A 19,346-nucleotide genomic window follows, 5' to 3' on the forward strand; every position below is an offset into this window, starting at 1 on the left:
GGTATTTGTGAACTCAGGGTGTGTGTGATCCGTGGATATTTGTGAACTCAGGGTGCGTGTGATCCACCACTCACCATCATTCCTGGCCTCCGAGGGGATCTACCACTGAGCTTTTCACTAGTTCTTTCTTGAAGGCCTCGGTGAAGGGGGCTTCCTCTGGGCCCCCCAGGAATGTAATCCTCTGAATCTTCCAGCCTTACATAATCTATCTGTCCCAGAAACCCACTTCCCTCAGCCTTTTATTCCTTCCTCTCCCATCTGCCAAGGCAGCTCGGGATTTCCACAACTAATTACCCATCACTTTCCCCAGGCTGCTGATAGCCACACTGGTGGTGAATGCCAAACCCCATGGTGTCCTTCCTGGTTCTGTGTCCTGAGAGAGTGCCCCCAAATCTACAAGTTCTTTCTTTTTTAGGTTTTTTGTTTTATTTTTCCATGGGTTATTGGGGTGCAGGTGGTATTTGGTTACACAAGTAAGTTCTTTAGTGGTAATTTGTGAGATTTTGGTGCACCCATTACCCAAGCAATATATGCTGCATCCTATTTGTAGTCTTTTATCCCTTAACCCATCCCACTCTTCCCCCCAAGTCCCTGAAGTTCATTGTATCATTCTTATGCCTTTGCATCCTGGTAGCTTAGCTCCCACATATTAGTGAGAACATACGATGTTTGGTTTTCCATTCCTGAGTTAATTCACTTAGAGTAATGGTCTCCAGGCCAGGCGTAGTAGCTCATGCCTGCAATCCCAGCACTTTGGGAGGCTGAGGTGGGTGGATCACCTGAGATAAGGAGTTTGAAACCAGCCTTGCCAACATGGTAAAACCCTGTCTCTACTAAAAATACAAAAAATAGCCGGCAGTGGTGGCAGGTGCCTGTAATCCCAGCTATTTGGGAGGCTGAGGCAGAAGAATCGCTTGAACCCGGGAGGCGGAGGGTGCAGTGAGCTGAGATCGTGCCATTGCACTCCAGCCTGGGCAACAGGAGCAAAACTCCGTCTCAAACAAACAAACAAACGAAAAAAGAATAGTCTCCAATTTCATCCAGGTCACTGAGAATGCCATTAATTCATTCCTTTTTATGGGTGAGTAGTATTTTATCATGTATATATACACCACAGTTTCTTTATCTACTCATTGATTGATGTGCATTTGGGTCGGTTCCACGATTTTGCAATTGTGAATCGTGCTGCCATAAACATGTCCTTAGAGAGTGCTCCCAACTCTTCAAGTTCATCCTTATTCAGCAGATGACATTTGTCAATCTCCCTCAAAATCTCGTCCCTGGGGTCCTCCCTTCATTCTTGCTGGGATCTTGTAGACACTCCTTGCAAATCCTTCAGTTATAGACATTTTCTCCCTTATCACGCCTAGCCAGGTAATGCTACCTCTTAACCCTGGTTTTAGTCCTGAAGCCAGGAGAAGGGGAGGAGGCAGAGCCTGAGGGAGTGACTGTCGCCTCGGGTGACAGCCCGAGTGGGGTAGAGACACCTGCCACAGCTCCCAGGCTGGAGGAAGAGCTAGGGAAGGGGTGGGAGCAACTTATGCAAGCTCTGGGCTTCAGGGTGTCCTCAAGGACCATCATTCTTTTCTTTGCAAGAAACAGCTTATGTAAAAATGTATTTCTCTGTGTGGCTTTCCCTCAACAGTATAGTCAGCCATTTGAATACTGGGGCCATCCTCCAAAAAGCCAGATGGTTCTAGTAACTGAAGACAGATTTGACCTCACAAAATGCCAAACTCATTCTCGCTTTCACCCCACTGCCAAAGAGGAGGAAATGCCTATTATAAAAGTAGCTTCCTGAAATGTGCCTGGTAAACTGCAGATGCAGCTTATTGGCCTGGTTAAAAAGAGGCAGGGGAAAAAGGGCCTTGGTTATTCCCCAGCCCTCTCCCCACACATTGCTGTTTTCTTTCACTTTAATTCAGATACCTGAGGAATGCTAGGGGCAAAAGCAAACCAAGAATAACTGTGGTTTGTGTACCTGGTCTATGAGTGAAAGATACTTGGCTATTAACAAGAAATGTTACACATCCCACTGTTAGACACGTCCTAAGATAATAATCTAATGTTATGAATATAATGACTCTTTGAAGATTCATGTTTAGCCTCTTACATCGTGGGACATTTCTAAGTTGAGACAAGTAAGAAAGTAGAGACAAATAATTTCTATTCTAGAATAAGATACTTCAAGTAATCTCATCTCAATAATTTACTCAGTTTAGGCTAGTGAGTAACTTTATCCAATAAATAGGTACAGTCATGTGTCACTTAACAATAGGGATATGTTCTGAGAAATGCACGGTTAAGCAATTTTGTTGTTGTGCAAACATCATAGAGTGTATTTATACAAATCTATATGGGATAACCTATCACACCTTAGGCTGCATGGGATAGCCTATTTCTCCTATGCCATGAAGGTGTACAATGTTACTATTTACATCAGCATTACAGGTGAGTAATATGTTGTGCTACTGTGACTCATTAGGTGATAGGACTTTTTTTTTTTTTTTTAGTTCCATCATAATCTTATGGGACCATTGTTGTGTATGTGGTCTATTGTTGACTGAAACGTCATTTTGTGGCACATGCATTTTGATTTTTTCTTCAGAAGATGAACTCTCCTACGCTATGTATTTTATGTTTATCTAAGCATTTGAACTTGCTGAATACTGCAATAGGTGTTCAGTGTGTTTACAATCGAGACCTCAACCGATCCTTCAGGGGCTTTGAGAAGGAGTTGCCTATCGGAACTGTCCCAGATTGAGGCAAGGAGCTGAGAATCTGTATCCCTGCATCAGTCAGTCACTGGTTTCAGGTCACCTGCTGGGATGGGACAACATTGGCAAGGCTGTTTTATGCAGTAGAGCTCAATTCCCAATGAGGGATGTAGCTATGAGCCATCAAGAGCTGATACTCAGAATCTAGGGAAGGAAGAATCTGTGCAGAGGGAGGAACCTGGACAAAATACCATAGCGTCCACTGCAGTCCACTCGTTATACTCCCAAGCCCACTTGCTTCTCACAGTGAGTTCTTTCCATCCAGGGTTCTGGTTGGTGGGATAAGGCATGACCCTCACTAGTGCAGCTGGTATCAAGTCTGACAGATACTCATCATCTCCCTTCTCTACTACCTGCCTGTGTTTTCCTGCACCTGTGCTAGCATCTCTGTTGACCTTGATGTCAGAATCATCCATGAGGTAAGACCCTCATCCCTGAGGGATCTGACCCACTGGTTACCGAGATCTTTTCATGCCATGACTGCCACATCTATGTATTTATATTCTGGAGAATGACATGTCCACACTAATCACTTGACTTCCAAACACATCTGACATGGTTTGGCTGTGTCTCCACCCAAATCTCACCTTGAATTGTAGCTCCCGTAATCCCCACATGTTGTGGGAGGGACCCAGTGGGAAGTGATTTCATCATGGGGGAGGTTTCTCCTGTGCTGTTCCCGTGATAGTGAGTGAGTCTCGGAAGATTTGATGGTTTTATAAGCATCTGGCATTTCCCTGCTGGCACTTCTCTCTCCTGCTGCCTTGTGATGAAGGTTGTGTTTGCTTTCCCTTCTGCCGTGATTATGCATTTCCTGAGGCCTCTCCAAACATGCGGAACTGTGAATCAGTTAAACTTATTTTCTTTATAAATTACCCAGTCTCGGGTATTTCTTCATAGCAGCATGAGAATGGGTTAATGCAACATCCTTCTCTGCTCCCTCCATAGCTGCACCCTGCCACCTCCTCATGATCAGTTATCCCTGTCAGGTTGATGACTCTTGTCTTTGCCTGCTAGTCTCTTGGCATGAGCAGCCCAAAGTGAACAAGTTACATTGAACTATTGCTATGGCACCTGATGGGAGCTCTCTCTCTCTAGGAACCAGAATCTCTAGACCCACAGAGCCTAAAGCTGCATAGACAAGAAGGACAGCGTTTCCAGGTGGTCACTGATTGTGACAGGAAGCATGACGATGTGCTTCTATTTCGTGGTTTCTAGGCCTGTCCGTATAGTCTACCTTAAGGACAGCCCCATAAAATGACACTGATTTATGGTATCACTGTCTGTAGAGGGATGGTGTTGCAGAGTAGTGTCCCCTAGTAGTATCTCCCTAGCATACTTGAGAGGCCATCCCCCGACTCCATCAGACTGGCAGTTTCTGGATAAAATAGTGTATTAATTTCCCAGGGTGGCTGTAACAATGTGCCACAAACTGTGGGCTTAAAACAACAGAAATCAATTTTCCAACAGTGTGGAGGCTGCAAATCTGAAATCAAGGTGCAGCAGATAGGGCTATGCTCCCTGAGGGCTCCAGGGAAGGGTCCTTCCTTGCCTCTCTGGTTCCTGGTGTTGCTGGCAATCCTCGGTGTTCCTTGGCGTGTGGCAGCATCACTCGGCTCTGTCTTCACATGACCTTTGCTCTCTGTGTCTGAATCTTTACATCTCCCTCTCCTTATGAGGTCACTGTCATTGGATTTAGGGTCCACATTAATCCAGTACAATCTTAACTTGATTACATTAGCCAAGACCCTATTTCCAGAGAAGGTCAGATTCACGGATACCAGAAGTGAGGACTTCAACACTTCTTTTTTCTCACCTGGGGAGAAGTGCAGCTCAACTTGCAACAAGTGGTCTGTGAAGGGACCCAAGGCCATGTGCTCATTGCTGTAAAGTGGGGTCACTGGTTCACAAGGATGCTGAGTGCAATCCTGTATCAGAGGATGGAAACTTACAAAGGTCCTTGGAGAGTGATCTGGCTGAGACCCTGCAGGCAGGAGAGGCAGACCCATCCCTGCCAATGAATAACTGCCCTTCAAGGTGGCTGGCGATCTCCCTAGGGGATATGCCAATTTGGGGGTTCAGCATTGCTCTCCATGACTGGCAGATTGGATGTTCGGCAGCAGTAACAAGACCATGCTTGCTGAGAGACACCATGCTGCTTCAGCCATGCATGGCTTCCCTCCCTACCACCATGGCTACTCCACTCAACTATTGTGCTGAACTGGGGTGGACAAGTGACAGGCTGTCACCGGTGGACTGAGCCATCCTGTCGCCAGTGTTCTGTTCTGCAGTGGATGCTCTCTGGAGGATGTTAAAAGTGATAAAAACATCTACACATTGTCCTTATTTCCTTTGGTTCATTTATAAGCCTCTTTCACAGACCTCCTTCCTTCCAGTCATTCACCTTCCAGACCTTTAGCCACTGCTCGTGAGTCTGTATCCAGTCTTCCTTCAGGCTGTTCCCCTTTCCACACAAAATGGACGATCAGGTGCAGCACCTAGAGCTCTGTCCCTTGGGAGGGTCTCCCCTGACTGCTGTCTCCCAAGGCCACCCAGAGTAGACATGAGACAGCAGCAGTCTTCTTTCTGACTTGCACCAACACAGCAGGTTGACCCACCTGTGAATCCCCCTCGGCCCTGCTGGTGCCCCATCAGCTGGACATGCAGCCAGGGCTTTGAGCTGCGGGGTAGATGCTTGTACAGTGATGACAGGCAGCAGGGTGGCCTGGGCCACCTCTTGTGGAGCTGGCTTGCACCCTCCAGCTCTGCTCTGCACCACTTCTCTTTCATGCTGTTTTGCTGCTAAGCCCACCCAATCTTGTGGGTGGGTCTGCAAAATTCCACATCTTGATGGTTTTATTTTGCTCCAGCATCACTTAATGTCTCATACTCAGATGCTCTATTTCTGCCAGAGCCCTGGCTTACACAAACTGTTTTTCCAACAGTGTAATGTTTTCTGTTGTAGATGGGGTGACTTTCCTACAGAACCCTCGGGCTCTATACTGTGACTCTTTTACTAGTGTTTATAATAAAATCCTCATGGAGTTTTTTCCCATTACAGGTACTCCTAGTAACATAAGCTTTGCAAATCATAAAGCCCAAGCAGTAGGGCTGCTTTCACTGCAGCCAGGACTTCTGCTAGAGCCATTTCCTGCTCTTAGCCCCAACCGAACCTGGCAGCCTTTCCCCATCACCAGGATGTGAATCAGAGCAGCTGCCTCTGGCATTCAAAGTGCTGACCAAGCATTAGGTTTCCTTTCCAGTAGGGGGAGGTACCAGATGCAATATGTATATTTTTATAATGAAAGGAATACCCTGTCACACTCCGGGCCACTGAAGCCCTAACATCATCAATGACGTCGTGGGCATCCGATTCTTCAAAGACAAAATTGTTTCTCACATTTTGGAGCACACGTATTTTACCGAGGACTCTAACAAACTTGAGACTTCTTTTCTTGCTTGTCTTGTCTTATTAACATCCCACATCAACACGGTGGATCAGTGTGATGTTCTGATGACAGCAATTTTCAAACACTGTGGTCTCAGGACCCTTTCATATTCTTTAAAATTGAGTACCCCAAAGAGCTTTTGTTTACATGGGTTATATACATTAATATTTACTGGAAAATAAACTGGAGACATTTTCAACATATTTGTGTATTTATTTATTAAACATAAAATAATAAACCCATTACATGTTTATATAAATGACACCTCATTATGAAAAATAATTATTTTCCAAAAAATTTTTCTGAAAGACATTGTTTAACATTTTTGCAAATCTCTTCAATACATCTGAACAAATGTTTCTACGTTCCATCTGTTGAGATATGTTATTTTAGTTTAAGATTGTGAAGAATATCTACTTTCATACAGATATATAGCTGAAAATAGAGTATTTTAATACTCTTTTCAGATAATTATGGATTTTTTTCTGTGATGCTGTATTAAAACCCAATGAGTGGTAGTACCTTAAGGGTTTGCTGTGATGTGGGGTCTGAAATTGTATCTTGCATGTTTTGTATGCTGTTAGATTAAAATTCATTGATATTGGCCAGGTGTGGTGGCTTAGGCCTATAATTCCAACACTTTGGGAGGCTGACAGGGGTGGATCACTTGAGGTCAGGAGTTTGAGACCATCCTGGCCAACATGGTAAAACCCCCATCTCTACTAAAATTACAAAAAAAATTAGCTGGGAATCGCTTGAACCCAGAAGACGGAAGTTGCAGTGAGCCGAGATCGTGCCACTGCACTCCAGCCTGGACGACAGAGCCAGACTCTGTCTCAAAAAACAGAAGCAAAAACAACAACAATAACAAATTGAGCTCCTACTTAAATGAAATAGATTCATACCTTCCCATTATAGGATATCTAAAATAAGTATTTTTCTATATGCCAATGACATTACTTGATTACAAACCATAGGTAACCTCGATAGACAACTGATTCTGCACTCGAATGATTGCTAGATGGCTGAAAACTACATTTTGTAAAGGAAAGGTTTTAGTAGATGTCCCATGATGTGTTTATATGTCTATAATTCCCTCTGCCCCCAGTGTAGCACCTCGTTCAGTTATGTGGTTGTATCTTTTGCTAGTATCTTTTGTCACATGGTATATTAGCTTGCTAGGGCTGCCATGAAAAAGTACCACAGACTGAGTGGCTCACACTAGAAATTTATTTGTTCCTAGCTCTGGCAGCTGGAAATCCAATGCTGATATCTTCTAATCTTCCAATTCTGGTGTCTTCTAATATCTCTCTCCTTGCCTTGTAGATGGCCACCTTCTCACTTTATTCTCACAGGGTCTGTCCTGTGCACACACATCCTTAGTATCTCTTTGCATGTCTAAATTTCCTGTTTTCATAAGAGTATCAGTCAGATTGAATGAGACCCTATCCTATGGCCTCATTTTAACTTAATCATCCCTTTAAAGACCTTATTTCTAAATATAGTCACACTGTGAAGTTCTAAGGGTTAGGACTTCCATATATAAATTTGGCAGGGGGTAAGGGAGGGGGAGGGAGAGACACAATTTAACCCATATCAGGTGACAACCCAGGAAATTATATTTCCCAGTACTGCCATTTCAGAGGTACCATATGGCAGATGGGAGTTTTATACCTTTTCAGATTTTTTCCTTTTCAGTGTTTTTCAAAATAAAATTGGGGCTATGCTTTAAGATGAAGCTGAAATATTATGATTTTTTATTTGTGTAGTTTTAAGAGATAAACCAGACTTTCTGAACAAGGTTTGTCCCCTCTGGAAATGCTCCACTGGATCTCCTCTTTGTGGAAATATTCTATTCATGCCCTAACTTTATGACACTCTATTTTTCACAAATTATCCTCAGTTATCCTTGGCTTTGTTCCTATTAACTGTTCTGCTGCTCACTTAGCTGTCAATACAGACAGCTGTGGCCTGGGGAATCAGTAGGAAATACAATCACCAGCCCACAGTGCCTTTCGAGATTTGTATAGAGAGATCCATTGAGGCCTACCTGTGGGCAACACAGCTCATCCATTCCTCCAGGTCACAGGCCCTGAGACTAGAAGCAGAATTTTTTCCAATAAGAGGAATCATAGTTTATATCTCATTCCCATTAGTTCCATGGCCTCAAGAAGATGATGTGCCATAAACAAGCACAAGCTTGCTTCTTGACTGGGGCCATGCACAGTTGCACTGCATGCAGGTAGTCACCGTCAGCTGTTTTTAAGTGGTGTTTGAAACAGCCCTGTGAATAATCCTGTATTTAATGATGTTGTCCCATCTTCTGGGTTCCAGTGGAGGACTTTCTATTTTCTCAGTGCATTTGCCTGATACTTGTTTTACTCTGCAAAAAACAAAATCTTATATCAACACATGTTGCTAATCTTTAAACAGCTAAAAAGTTTCTGACTAAATTTACTTGTAAATGCACAGGATTTCACGACACTCATTTTATATACTTAAAAACAAAGTTTATTAACACCTTACTTTTTTTCTGCCATTTCTGTCACATCATTTTTAAAATTTCAGCTTTTTTTATATTGCTATATCATGTGCCTATTTATGAAGTGCTTTAAATCATAATTTCTAGTTAGAAGCTTCTGATATTTTCTCAATTTCTGTGGTTGTTTTGTGTGCATGTGTGAGGGGAGAACCTCTTTCTTTTGAGTGAGATGGAGCTCTTATAATAACTTATACTCCAATTTTTCCTTCTCAGGAAGCAAATTTAGTAGGGACCACTGGAGACTACCCAGCTGCCTTATGACTCTGAGCAGAGAAAACATTCTTCGGTCATTCATGTTGGAGCCAGGCAAAGCATTCTAACTCCAACACGACAGCCATCTCTCGGAACAGCAGCAACTGCTATCTTGCTTCTCCTCCTTTAAGGAAAACAACCCTTAAGGGAAGCAACTGAGAGCTGGGTAAGAAGAAAGCAACCATGTGCTGAAATCTTCCAGAGAACAAAAGTTAGTGAAACTATCTTAGACCCCTAACTCGAAACTCTTGTAGGAAGAGCAAATACTGACGGAAAGCTGAGAAAGCAGTATCTAGGGCCTCCAGACCACCCCTAGAGGGACGTGTGTGGATGGCTAGGGAAACGTTTTGAGGAAAGTTCATTGGTCAACTTGTTCCACGTGGCGAACCCGTTTCAGGCAAGAGCGGCAGCACCGTGGACAGCGCCAACCCTCCTGCGCCCGGGCGGGGAGAGGCGGCAGCACCGCGGACAGCACCACAAGTGGGGGCGCGCACTGGGAGCCTCCGGGCAAGGGGAGAGCAGCAGCACCGCGGACAGCCCCAAAGCCCCGCACTCCGAGCCAGGAGGCGGGGAGAGATGGCCTTATCAGCTGACGGCTTACGTAGGGCTAGATCTCCGCTTGGATAAGGCAGGTCTCGGTGGGCGCGCCAGCATTCGCTCTCCGGAGCCGCAGCCTCAGACGGGGTGGCGGGGGCAACTGGGACAGAAGGCAGGTCCCAGAAAGCAGGTCCCCCCAAAACTGGCTTCCCTAGCACGGAGTTAAAGCTGCAGCCGGCTGCCTAGATAGAAGGGTAGGCAGGGAGGCAACGCGGTGAGAGCGACTGCTCTGACGCACCAGTCCCTCTCCTGCACCCACACACTGCTGGCCGTCCAGCTTCTCCCCGATCTGGGAGATGCTCGGCTCTGGGGGGCCAGACAGCCTTTTCCACCAAGGCGAGGAGCCCTGGGCTCCTGACAGCTTAGGCGGGCCCTGGTTGCAACACGCAGCCCCTCGCCTCTGCTTCCTTAGCCTCTGAGGGCTTCAGACCTGCCGCGCTTGCAACCACACCATCTCCAACGGATGCTCACTAGCAGGATACTGGGGCCAAATTCACAGGCACTTTCCAGAAACTCCACCACTGGCCAGAGTTTGCAAACATCCGGATTGGCTCTGGGCACAGCGGCCACCTTAAGTCCTCCTGAACACCCCTTCTGCAAGCACCCCAGGCCGGTCTCCTGACCCAGAGATGGATTTATCTGTGAATCTAACCTCCTTTTCCCTTTCCACCCCCTCCCCTTTGGAGACCAACCGCAGCCTCGGCAAAGACGATCTGCGCCCCAGCTCACCCCTGCTCTCGGTCTTCGGAGTGCTTATTCTCACCTTGCTGGGCTTTCTGGTGGCGGCGACGTTCGCCTGGAACCTGCTGGTGCTGGCGACCATCCTCCGCGTACGCACCTTCCACCGCGTGCCCCACAACCTGGTGGCGTCCATGGCCATCTCGGACGTCCTGGTGGCTGCGCTGGTTATGCCACTGAGCCTGGTGCACGAGCTGTCTGGGCGCCGCTGGCAGCTGGGTCGGCGGCTGTGCCAGCTGTGGATCGCGTGCGACGTCCTCTGCTGCACGGCCAGCATCTGGAACGTGACGGCCATAGCCCTGGACCGCTACTGGTCCATCACGCGCCACCTGGAATACACGCTCCGCACCCGCAAGTGCATCTCCAACGTCATGATCGCGCTCACCTGGGCGCTCTCCGCTGTCATCTCTCTGGCCCCGCTGCTTTTTGGCTGGGGAGAGACGTACTCTGAGGGCAGCGAGGAGTGCCAGGTAAGCCGCGAGCCTTCCTACGCAGTGTTCTCCACCGTAGGCGCCTTCTACCTGCCGCTCTGTGTGGTGCTCTTCGTGTACTGGAAGATCTACAAGGCTGCCAAGTTCCGCGTGGGCTCCAGGAAGACCAATAGCGTCTCACCCATATCCGAAGCTGTGGAGGTGGGTATCTCAGCAATCCTTAAACATATTCGACTTGCATCTGTACAGGCTATGTCCCCAGGCCACCTGCCCCACCCCCCACACTTGTAGAAAATGGAACTTTTTGTGTTTGGGAGTTGGGGGAGTAAACCGGGAGACTGGAAGAAAGCATCATAGATATACTTTGCTCTGACATGTTCCCTCTCACAGAGCTAATCACATCATTTTCCTTCTCTAATGAGTTATTTGTTAAACATACAGAACACGAGGAGTTCAGACTGCCTCATTCTACAGGGTCCCCTTTGGCCCCCAAATTCTATGGATCTATAATATAATACCCTTTAGAATATCTGGATAAGCTGGTATCTGGGGTACACTGATTCAGTATAGTGGAAAAAACTAGCAGCCTCCTGCACTTAGAATGGGGGTGTTCCAGGAGGAGGGGAGGCAGGGATGGGAGCACAATTTGATAAGAAGACTGCCATGTATCAGGCGATGCAGGTTAGCCCTTCATCCTAGTCTATTCTTTTTCTTTGCAAATTACAGCAACCGATTTATTAAAAATATGGTATCACCTAGGTTACTGTCATTCTGTGGCATCCTCCCGTCCTGACGTAAGACTGAAGACGTTGCCTGCATTGGTCCCAGAGCTTGCATTTGTTATCTGCTTCCACTGCCTTAGGGTGCTACTTTCTGGGTCTATCCCCCACAGCCCTATTAGGTTGTAGGTGTGACTGAAGACTACTTGTCTTCCTTCCTGAACATGAGAAAAGCTGCAGAAGGAAATTAAAAATCCAGGAAAGAGAATTCCCCAGCTCTCTATGAGAGATATTTATTGCATGACAACCGCTTTAGCAACAGCGAGGAGCTTTTCTCATCTCCTCCCACTCCTGTTTTTTTGTTGACTGTTAATAATCTGGCCCTATGACTCATGATTCTGAAGACTGCTCCCCTTCATTACCAAGGAAGATTCCTTGAATCTAATTCACACATTTAAGTTAGAGCAGAAGTCTACACAGTCCCCATTTTCTGTTGTTGGCTCTGAAACAAGCATGTGGAGTGCATGCTACAGGCTTAGTGCAAGAAGTAAGATAATGATAGAGATGTTGTCTTTGCCCATGAAGAGTCTGGTCTAGGGAGGGAAATAGACACTCACCCTGAGCTCTGTATGTGCTTTCTAGAGTCAGTAGCTGATTCTAACCATCCCCAGTCAGTCAAACGTAGAGGGACCAGAGGTGTAGCTGAGGAAAAAGGGCCTCATCTTAGAGGAAAGAAGAAAATGAGGGGTTAGAGGCTGCCTGTTCTTTTACCTACAGCAGCGCTTCTCAGCGAAGGGTGATATTGCCCCCCAGGAAACATTTAGGCTGTCTGGAGGCATTTCGGATGATGAAGACTTGAGGATGGGGTGCTAATGGCATGTAGTGTAGAGAGGTCAGGAATCCTGCTACATACTGTACAATGCACGGGACAGCACCTCAACAGAGAATTGTTCAGAACAAAATGTCAATCGTACTGAATTTGGGAAACTCTGAACTATTCGATTTCTAAGCTGAACAAAGAGTGCTGATGGGTAAGGACACTGAAGCTTCTATCAAACTACCTGAAGCTATGTTCCATGCATATGAACGTCCACTCAAATTCCAGGCCAGGAACAAGGGGACTGGTCACCTCCAAGGGCCCTCCTTTTATGAATCCTCCTCTCCCCTGATGTTTATTCAGGCAAATATGATTTACAGTCAACCCCAAACACAGCTTTAGAAGGAGGAAGTTAATTACAATTCCATCCCAAGGCTTGTCGTAAAAGGATGAAGGGCACTCTCATTTCTCTGCTTTGGTGATAGCAGAAGCAAAGCATTATAACATCTTTGTGCTTTTTATATAGATACACACACACATATGTGTGTATGTATATGTATGTACATATATGTGTATGTGTGCGTGCGTGTGTGTGTGTGTGTGTGTATTCTCTCCTCTCTCTACCTCTCCCAGATCAGTTTTGAAAATGGGTCCCTTGACTTAGCAAAAGGACTCTAAATAATCCACTACCCTAAATATAATATGTGGCTGCCTCTGACCTTACGTTATGTTGAAGGGTTCATTACAAACCAGGCCTCCTGATTGTTCTGTGATAGTGGGAGTGGGTGTCAAAGTTTCTAAATGAGTTCTACCACCAGCTAGCGGTTCCCTAGGGAAACCACAACACTTCTATCATTTCTTTATCTGCTGGGTTTTATTCAAATACATGCCATGAAATCCTAACCTAAGTCAGACATTGAGCTGGGATCTGGCAACACAAGACAGATAAGCCTTGCCCTTGTCAAAGGACAAGGAAGCCACTGCTAGAGATCTGAAATAAAATGACAAAGAAAAATACTTTCCTTACTAGAGTGAGTAGAGGCTGTGCTGTCCAGGCAGTTTCCCTGAGCAGAGCAGAATGCTGACCTGAAACAGCGCTTTTGGGAGGTATGGAGCCTCAGGGGTTGGTGGATTGTTGAGATGTGGATAGATGGCATCCTCTGTAGGAGAAGCTGTTGCTGACTGGTTGTCGTCCAATGGGTATTTACTGAAGTGAGTCCATCTCTGGTGGCCTGACTTTCAGAACAGAGGGGCTAACACCAATAATCCATATAGGTACTGTAGACATCCGGGAGGCAGAGACAGTGTGAACTATTTTACCTTCTATTAATCTAACCTTAATTGCCCTCCTATCCTTATTCATTCTATATATAATAGACAAAATTAATAACCCTCTGACTCCCAAAATTATAGACTACCAATGATACTGAAGCTATGCATATATTTGATTCCTATATGATCCCTGCAGCAGACCTACACCTAGAAGAGCAACCTATGCAAAAAGACTATACATGTAGATAAACAACAGGAAAAGCAAAGCAAGCATCATTAGGCTACGTAGATGAATAGCACGACACCATTTGCCAAATAGTACGGCCTCATGACAAGAGGTTTGAAGTCTTTTACACAGATCTAAGACAATTACCTAATGGTAGATCTCTTAATCAAAGATCTAGTTACTTGACATAAACACCTCAGCCTTACAACCTTATACAAGAACACACTTGGTTACAAATCCTAAGATAAGAAAATTTTAAAAGAATTTTGATTGAGATGAGTTGCCCTTGATCCAGGTTACTGAATTAAGCGATGAGCTTAAAATAAGCAATGTTCTTTGACAGGTGCTATGCTGTCACCTTAATCCGCCCAGAGCATGGCCCCGTATTTTCATATTTGCATGAAAAGGAATGTTCATGATAACCTAGGAAGAGTCAGTCTTAACTCTTATGCATTCTTCTTCAATTAAATTTTCTAGTTGTGGAGTCTCTTGTCCATAGAGATTCTAGGACCATCAGTATTTCTTTAGTAATTTTTAAAATTACATGTGGTGTAGGTATTCTCACATCTAGATCAGTTATAATCTCATCATGAACAAGGGCTGCAGCGCATTTTATTTGGAAGCAGATCCTACCTATTGCAGGTATGTCATAGGTTAAAGAAGTATTATTTTGATAATGATCTGAAAATATCAGTTATAAGTTGGCATACAGGATTGTTAAAGATTGTTACTACTTGAATTGTTTCATTAAATAAAGTTGATTTTCTCTCAAGCTTTTGAAAAATTTACTATATGCCAGAAATTTGTCAATTTGTCATTCATTATCTTGTTTCACTATCTGGTATCACCTATAACCAATAGGTTTTTTTTGTTTGATTTGTTTATTTTATGGAGTCTCACTCTGTTGCCTAGACTGGAGTGCAGGGGCCTGATCTCAGCTCACTGCAATCTCTGCTTCCCAGGTTCAAATAATTCCCCGGCCTCCGCCTCCTGAGTACAGGTGTGTGCCACCATGCCTGGCTAATTTTTGTATTTTTAGTAGAAACAGGGTATTGGCCAGGCTGGTCTCGAACTCCTGACCCCAGGTGATCTGCTGACCTTAGCCTCCCAAAGTGCTGGGATGACAGGCATGAACCACTGCGCCCAGCCACCAATAGCTTTATTGATTTTTTTGTTTGTTTTTAATTTTTAAAAACTTGCTACAAGTCAATTTGCTTTTTTGTTTTTCAGACAACTTTAAAAATGTACATGAAATGATCTCTTGTTCTATAATAGTGGGGTTACTGGTAGTTATACTGACACCCACATAAACAAAAACATCATATAGTTGTACATCTAGTTATAGAAAATTCTCCTTGGAAGTTTAAAAAGACAAATTGTTGAGTGAAAACACCTTCCTTGGAGTGGCTTTATTAGATAGATTGTATATCGTTGTCATTTTGCTTTTTGCCAACACGAGATGTTCATTCTTTCAGGGCTCCTTCTGCTAGCAATATACTAATATGTATAGGGATCCTTATCTCAGCTCTCAAATCTTTGAGAACAGAGGCCCTTTTGGATGTCTTATCTAGAAAGCCATATCTTGTATTGATTTCTGGCATTTACTTTCTAAGTCTATCTGGAAATGTCTAGCCCCACATTGGATATTTTGCAAATTGGCAATTTCACATTTCAGTTTATTTTTTCGTATTAAATTCCCAAATTCAGGTTTAAGTCCATTTATAGAAAGACATGACAAGACTATACTTTAGCTGTTGGGTATACACAAATACGCTACTTGAAGGTTTTCTGATGTCTCTTTTCTATCTTTATTCAGCCTCTCAAGTACATGGGACTACAAGTGTGAGCCATCACATCTGGCTAACTTTAGTATTTTTTGTAGAAATGGGGTCTCACCATGTTGCCCATGATGGTCTCAAACTCCCATGCTCAAATAATCCTCTTGCCTTGGCCTCCCAAAGTGCTGGGATTACAAGAGTGAGCCACCATGCCCAGATTTATTTAGTTTACTTTGAATCTTTATTCAACCTCTCCTTAAAAGAAAGCCTTCTAAAATTACTTTACATAATATATTTTCTATTTAAATTTTCACGACTGGGTTATATAACTCTTCTATTTTCTATGCTTCTTCTTTTAACCATTTTTTTCTTATCTGAGAGGATTTTAGTTAATTTAACTAATTAGTACACATCTGTAGTTCAAGAAAATAAAAATTTTGTTTGACAATCTAAAAAATTAAAAATTCTATAACAAAAGTTTAGAAAATTTTTCTTTCTTTTTCTTCCTTTCCTTTCTTTTCCTTCCTTCTTTTCTTTCCTTTCGTTTTTGAGACAGGGTCTTGCTCTGTCGCCCAGGCTAGAGTGCAGTCGCACGACCGTAGCTCACTGCAGCCTTGAAACCCTGGGCTCATGCAGTCCTCACACCTCAGTCTCCCGAGTAGCTGGGACCACAGGGATATGCCTCCACACCTGGATAATTTTTACAATTTTTGTGGAGATGGGGGTCTCTCTATTGCACAGGCTGGTCTCAAACTCTTGACCTCAAATACCTTGGCCTCTCAAAGTACTGGGTTTACAGGCATGAGCTCCCATGCCTGGCCTAGAAAATTTCTTAATTATAGCTCTTAACTTAGCTTTAGACGAAAGTTCTAATTTAAATTCTATAAATCTGATTTTTCTTCTGGTAATTTTATAATGTGATTGTGTTTTTCCTGAGAAAATCCTGATTCATTTAGGAAGTCAGATAAAGTTGAATAGAAAAATGCAAGATAGAGATCTGCAAAGAGGGCAGGTTTGGGAAGGTTACAACATCTTTGAGACTATTTTAGAGTTAGGATTTTGTTTTAAGGCCTCAAAATACCAATTAAAGAGGCTGACTTTTAGCCATTTGATGTTTGTCTCCTAATTTTTCTAGAGCTTCTTCTAAATATCTTATTAATTTTTCATTCATCAGATGTTTTTCATTAAGTAAAGAAAAGTTTGGCATTTGTGAAGAAAATTGCAAGAGTTAGGATCATAATGCAATTTTAAATAGGAAATAGAAATTCTTAAAAAAGAGGATTGAAATTTGGACATAAGCAAGCCATGGCACGTGAGGAAGAGGCAACTGTGGTTGATCAACAGTTCGTGCTTGTGAATAGTGTCTCAGGATCCTGGACCAAAAAGATGGAGAAGGGGACACATCATTGTCCACACAACTGTCATTAAGCTGGAAAATGATAGGGCAAAGTGATGTATTTTCACAAGTCGACAAGTCAGGAGTGCCCTCATAAAATTTTGTAGGGGACCCCAAGCAAAGTCTGATCAATTGCTTTTTCATAAATTGGTCACTTGTCTAATAATGGTCTTCAAATCATTAGCCCTCAGGTCCAGCTTGAATTAGATTGGAAACTTATCAAGCCAATGCCTTATAGAATAGTTCCTTCTGTATTCAACAGAAAGAGTTCCAGGACAAAACAAAAACCCATGCAACAGGACTTTGTACATGTAGACAACACACAAGCAAAGCAAGAGGCCATAGGATAAGTAGATTAGTGGCATGACAATATTTGCCAAATGATACACCTTCATGGCAAGAGGTTTAAAGCTTTACACATAGATCTAAGACAATTACCTAATGATAGATTTCTCAATCAAAGATCGAGTTACATGATACAAACACCTCAGCCTTGCAACCTTATCCAAGGACATAGTTGGTCACAAATCCTAGGATAACAAAATACATTGAGCAATAAAAGCCCAGTGAAACTAGGTGGAACTCAAATCCTTGTTGAGACTGATGCACTTGGCTACAGACACAAAGGGCAACTGAGTTTGGGGCCCAGTGAATGCACCTGTGGCCCAAGGTTCCCATGGAGGGTCTTCAAAATGACCTCAGTGGAACCTCTAGAACTGTCCAGAGGTGATGCCAATACTGCTCAGAGTCTGGGATAGAAAGACAAAGATGAATCTTTTGCTCAGAATAGTGAGAGGAAGCTATGCTTGTCAACAATCTCCCACAGCAGAGCGGAATGCCCATCATCCATGATTCGGGGCAGTGTGGGGTTCAGAGACTGGAGGACACTCAGAGTAACAGCAGGCTGACATCAGCTGCAGAATGGGGTTTACTCAGAATGGGGTTTTCTGTTGGATAGAGTTTTCTGCTGGATAGGGTTTTCTGTTGGAATGGGGTTTTCTGCTGGAATGGGGTTTTCTGTTGGAATGGGGTTTTCTGCTGGAATGGGGTTTTCTGTTGGGTGATTGGTGCTCAGAGGTGTGTTTATCGGGGTGAGTCTGACCCTAACTGGCTGACTCAGAAGTGAAGGCTGACACAGATTAATTGGTTTACAAGTGTATATTCCAAAACTGCATTGTCCTTGATTGATTGAAGAGGTTTAAACAAGAAAAATGTCTGCTTGTTATCAGTTATAGAACAATCAGTCTTGTCCTAAGTTTGTGGAGGGTTTTTCTTCACACCCTCGTAGAGCCTTCCTTAATGGGTAAGGCCATTTTTAGCTTAAACATTTGTATTGTTCCATTGGGCTCCTGTGACCCATCTCTCATTCTGACAGTGGTGTGGTCTAACATGCAAATCACCTGAAACCACACTTCCAGGGTAAGAGTCTTTATCCCTTAATTTCAACACCCATTATTGGTGGTAATCCATTGATTGTCTAGGACTTATTAGAAAGGCAAAACAGAGTGGTTGGATGAAATAAAAGTACATACCAGAATTGTGATTAACCAGTAAATAATTGTTTAGCATGCAATCATTTTGGAAGGATGAAAGCTCTAACACATATATACCTGTCCCCAAAGAACTTGTTTGCTGGGGGAGATGAGGCTAAGTGTTCATTTAGAAAAAAAAAATTTATATATGAATCTTAAATTGTGAGGTATGTACTTTACGTGCATTTCAGAGATTATTAGGAAAAATTAATTTGGCTTAACTGTTCACTTTTTAACCCTATTTGCTCTCTTTCTGTGAGTTTACTAATGACCAGGTTGAAAATAGAGTGTTATTGTCCAGACTCAATTAAGTGCTTTATTGCAATCATTGATTAGAAGAGAGCAAAGAGCTAAGGAGTCCATAAGTCCAAGAGCCATAGAGTAAGCAAACAAATCCACCATTTGAGGGCATTAGAAACCTGAAACTCCACAGACAACCAAGATCCTCCTAGCAGCTGGAAAGTCTACTGTCCCAGGGGTACCGTTTTAAATCAATGCCACTCTTTCTTCTGTCAAGTGAGTTGGCATTGAATGCAGCCCCAAAGATGGCCAGATGGCCCAGTAAAATAACCAACATTTCACAAGGTAATAGAAAAATATGCTTTTCTGAACAACTTGGAGTTCTATGACTAAACTATAAAAAAATTCTAAATCAAGCCCTAAGTGTCACTGATATCACCAGTGTGATCATCACCAGTGTGAACACTATCTCCAGTGTGACCAGCATCTCCAGTGTAATCAGCCTACATGGTGTCTCCAGTGTGACCAGCATCCCCAGTGTGAACAGCATCTCCAGTGTGAACGGGATCCACCCTGTGAA

The 19,346-nt window shown here is 43.7% G+C and overlaps 1 protein-coding gene and 1 long non-coding RNA gene across 7 annotated transcripts in view; one reads left to right on the top strand and one right to left on the bottom strand.

Moving 5' to 3' along the window:
• Positions 1-19,346, top strand: part of HTR5A (5-hydroxytryptamine receptor 5A) — an 80,934-nt gene that overhangs the window by 56,712 nt on the left and 4,876 nt on the right. For 5 of the 6 annotated variants that reach the window (XM_026447001.1, XM_026446999.1, XM_026446997.1 and 2 more), the window contains one exon: positions 8,982-10,987. In XM_026447001.1, coding sequence (XP_026302786.1) covers positions 10,247-10,987 — 741 coding nt within the window. In that variant the 5' untranslated portion in view covers positions 8,982-10,246. The remainder of the gene's footprint in view (positions 1-8,981; positions 10,988-19,346) is intronic. The other variant, XM_026446995.2, reaches the window with a different exon arrangement.
• Positions 6,419-10,904, bottom strand: LOC113219710. Its single transcript, XR_003306679.1, has 2 exons — positions 10,381-10,904; positions 6,419-8,609 (listed from the first exon to the last, which is right to left on the bottom strand). It is a non-coding gene; the product is annotated as an uncharacterized LOC113219710 (long non-coding RNA).

The sequence above is a fragment of the Piliocolobus tephrosceles genome, chromosome 8 (genome assembly GCF_002776525.5).
Source record: "Piliocolobus tephrosceles isolate RC106 chromosome 8, ASM277652v3, whole genome shotgun sequence".
Taxonomy (NCBI): Eukaryota; Metazoa; Chordata; class Mammalia; order Primates; family Cercopithecidae; genus Piliocolobus; species Piliocolobus tephrosceles.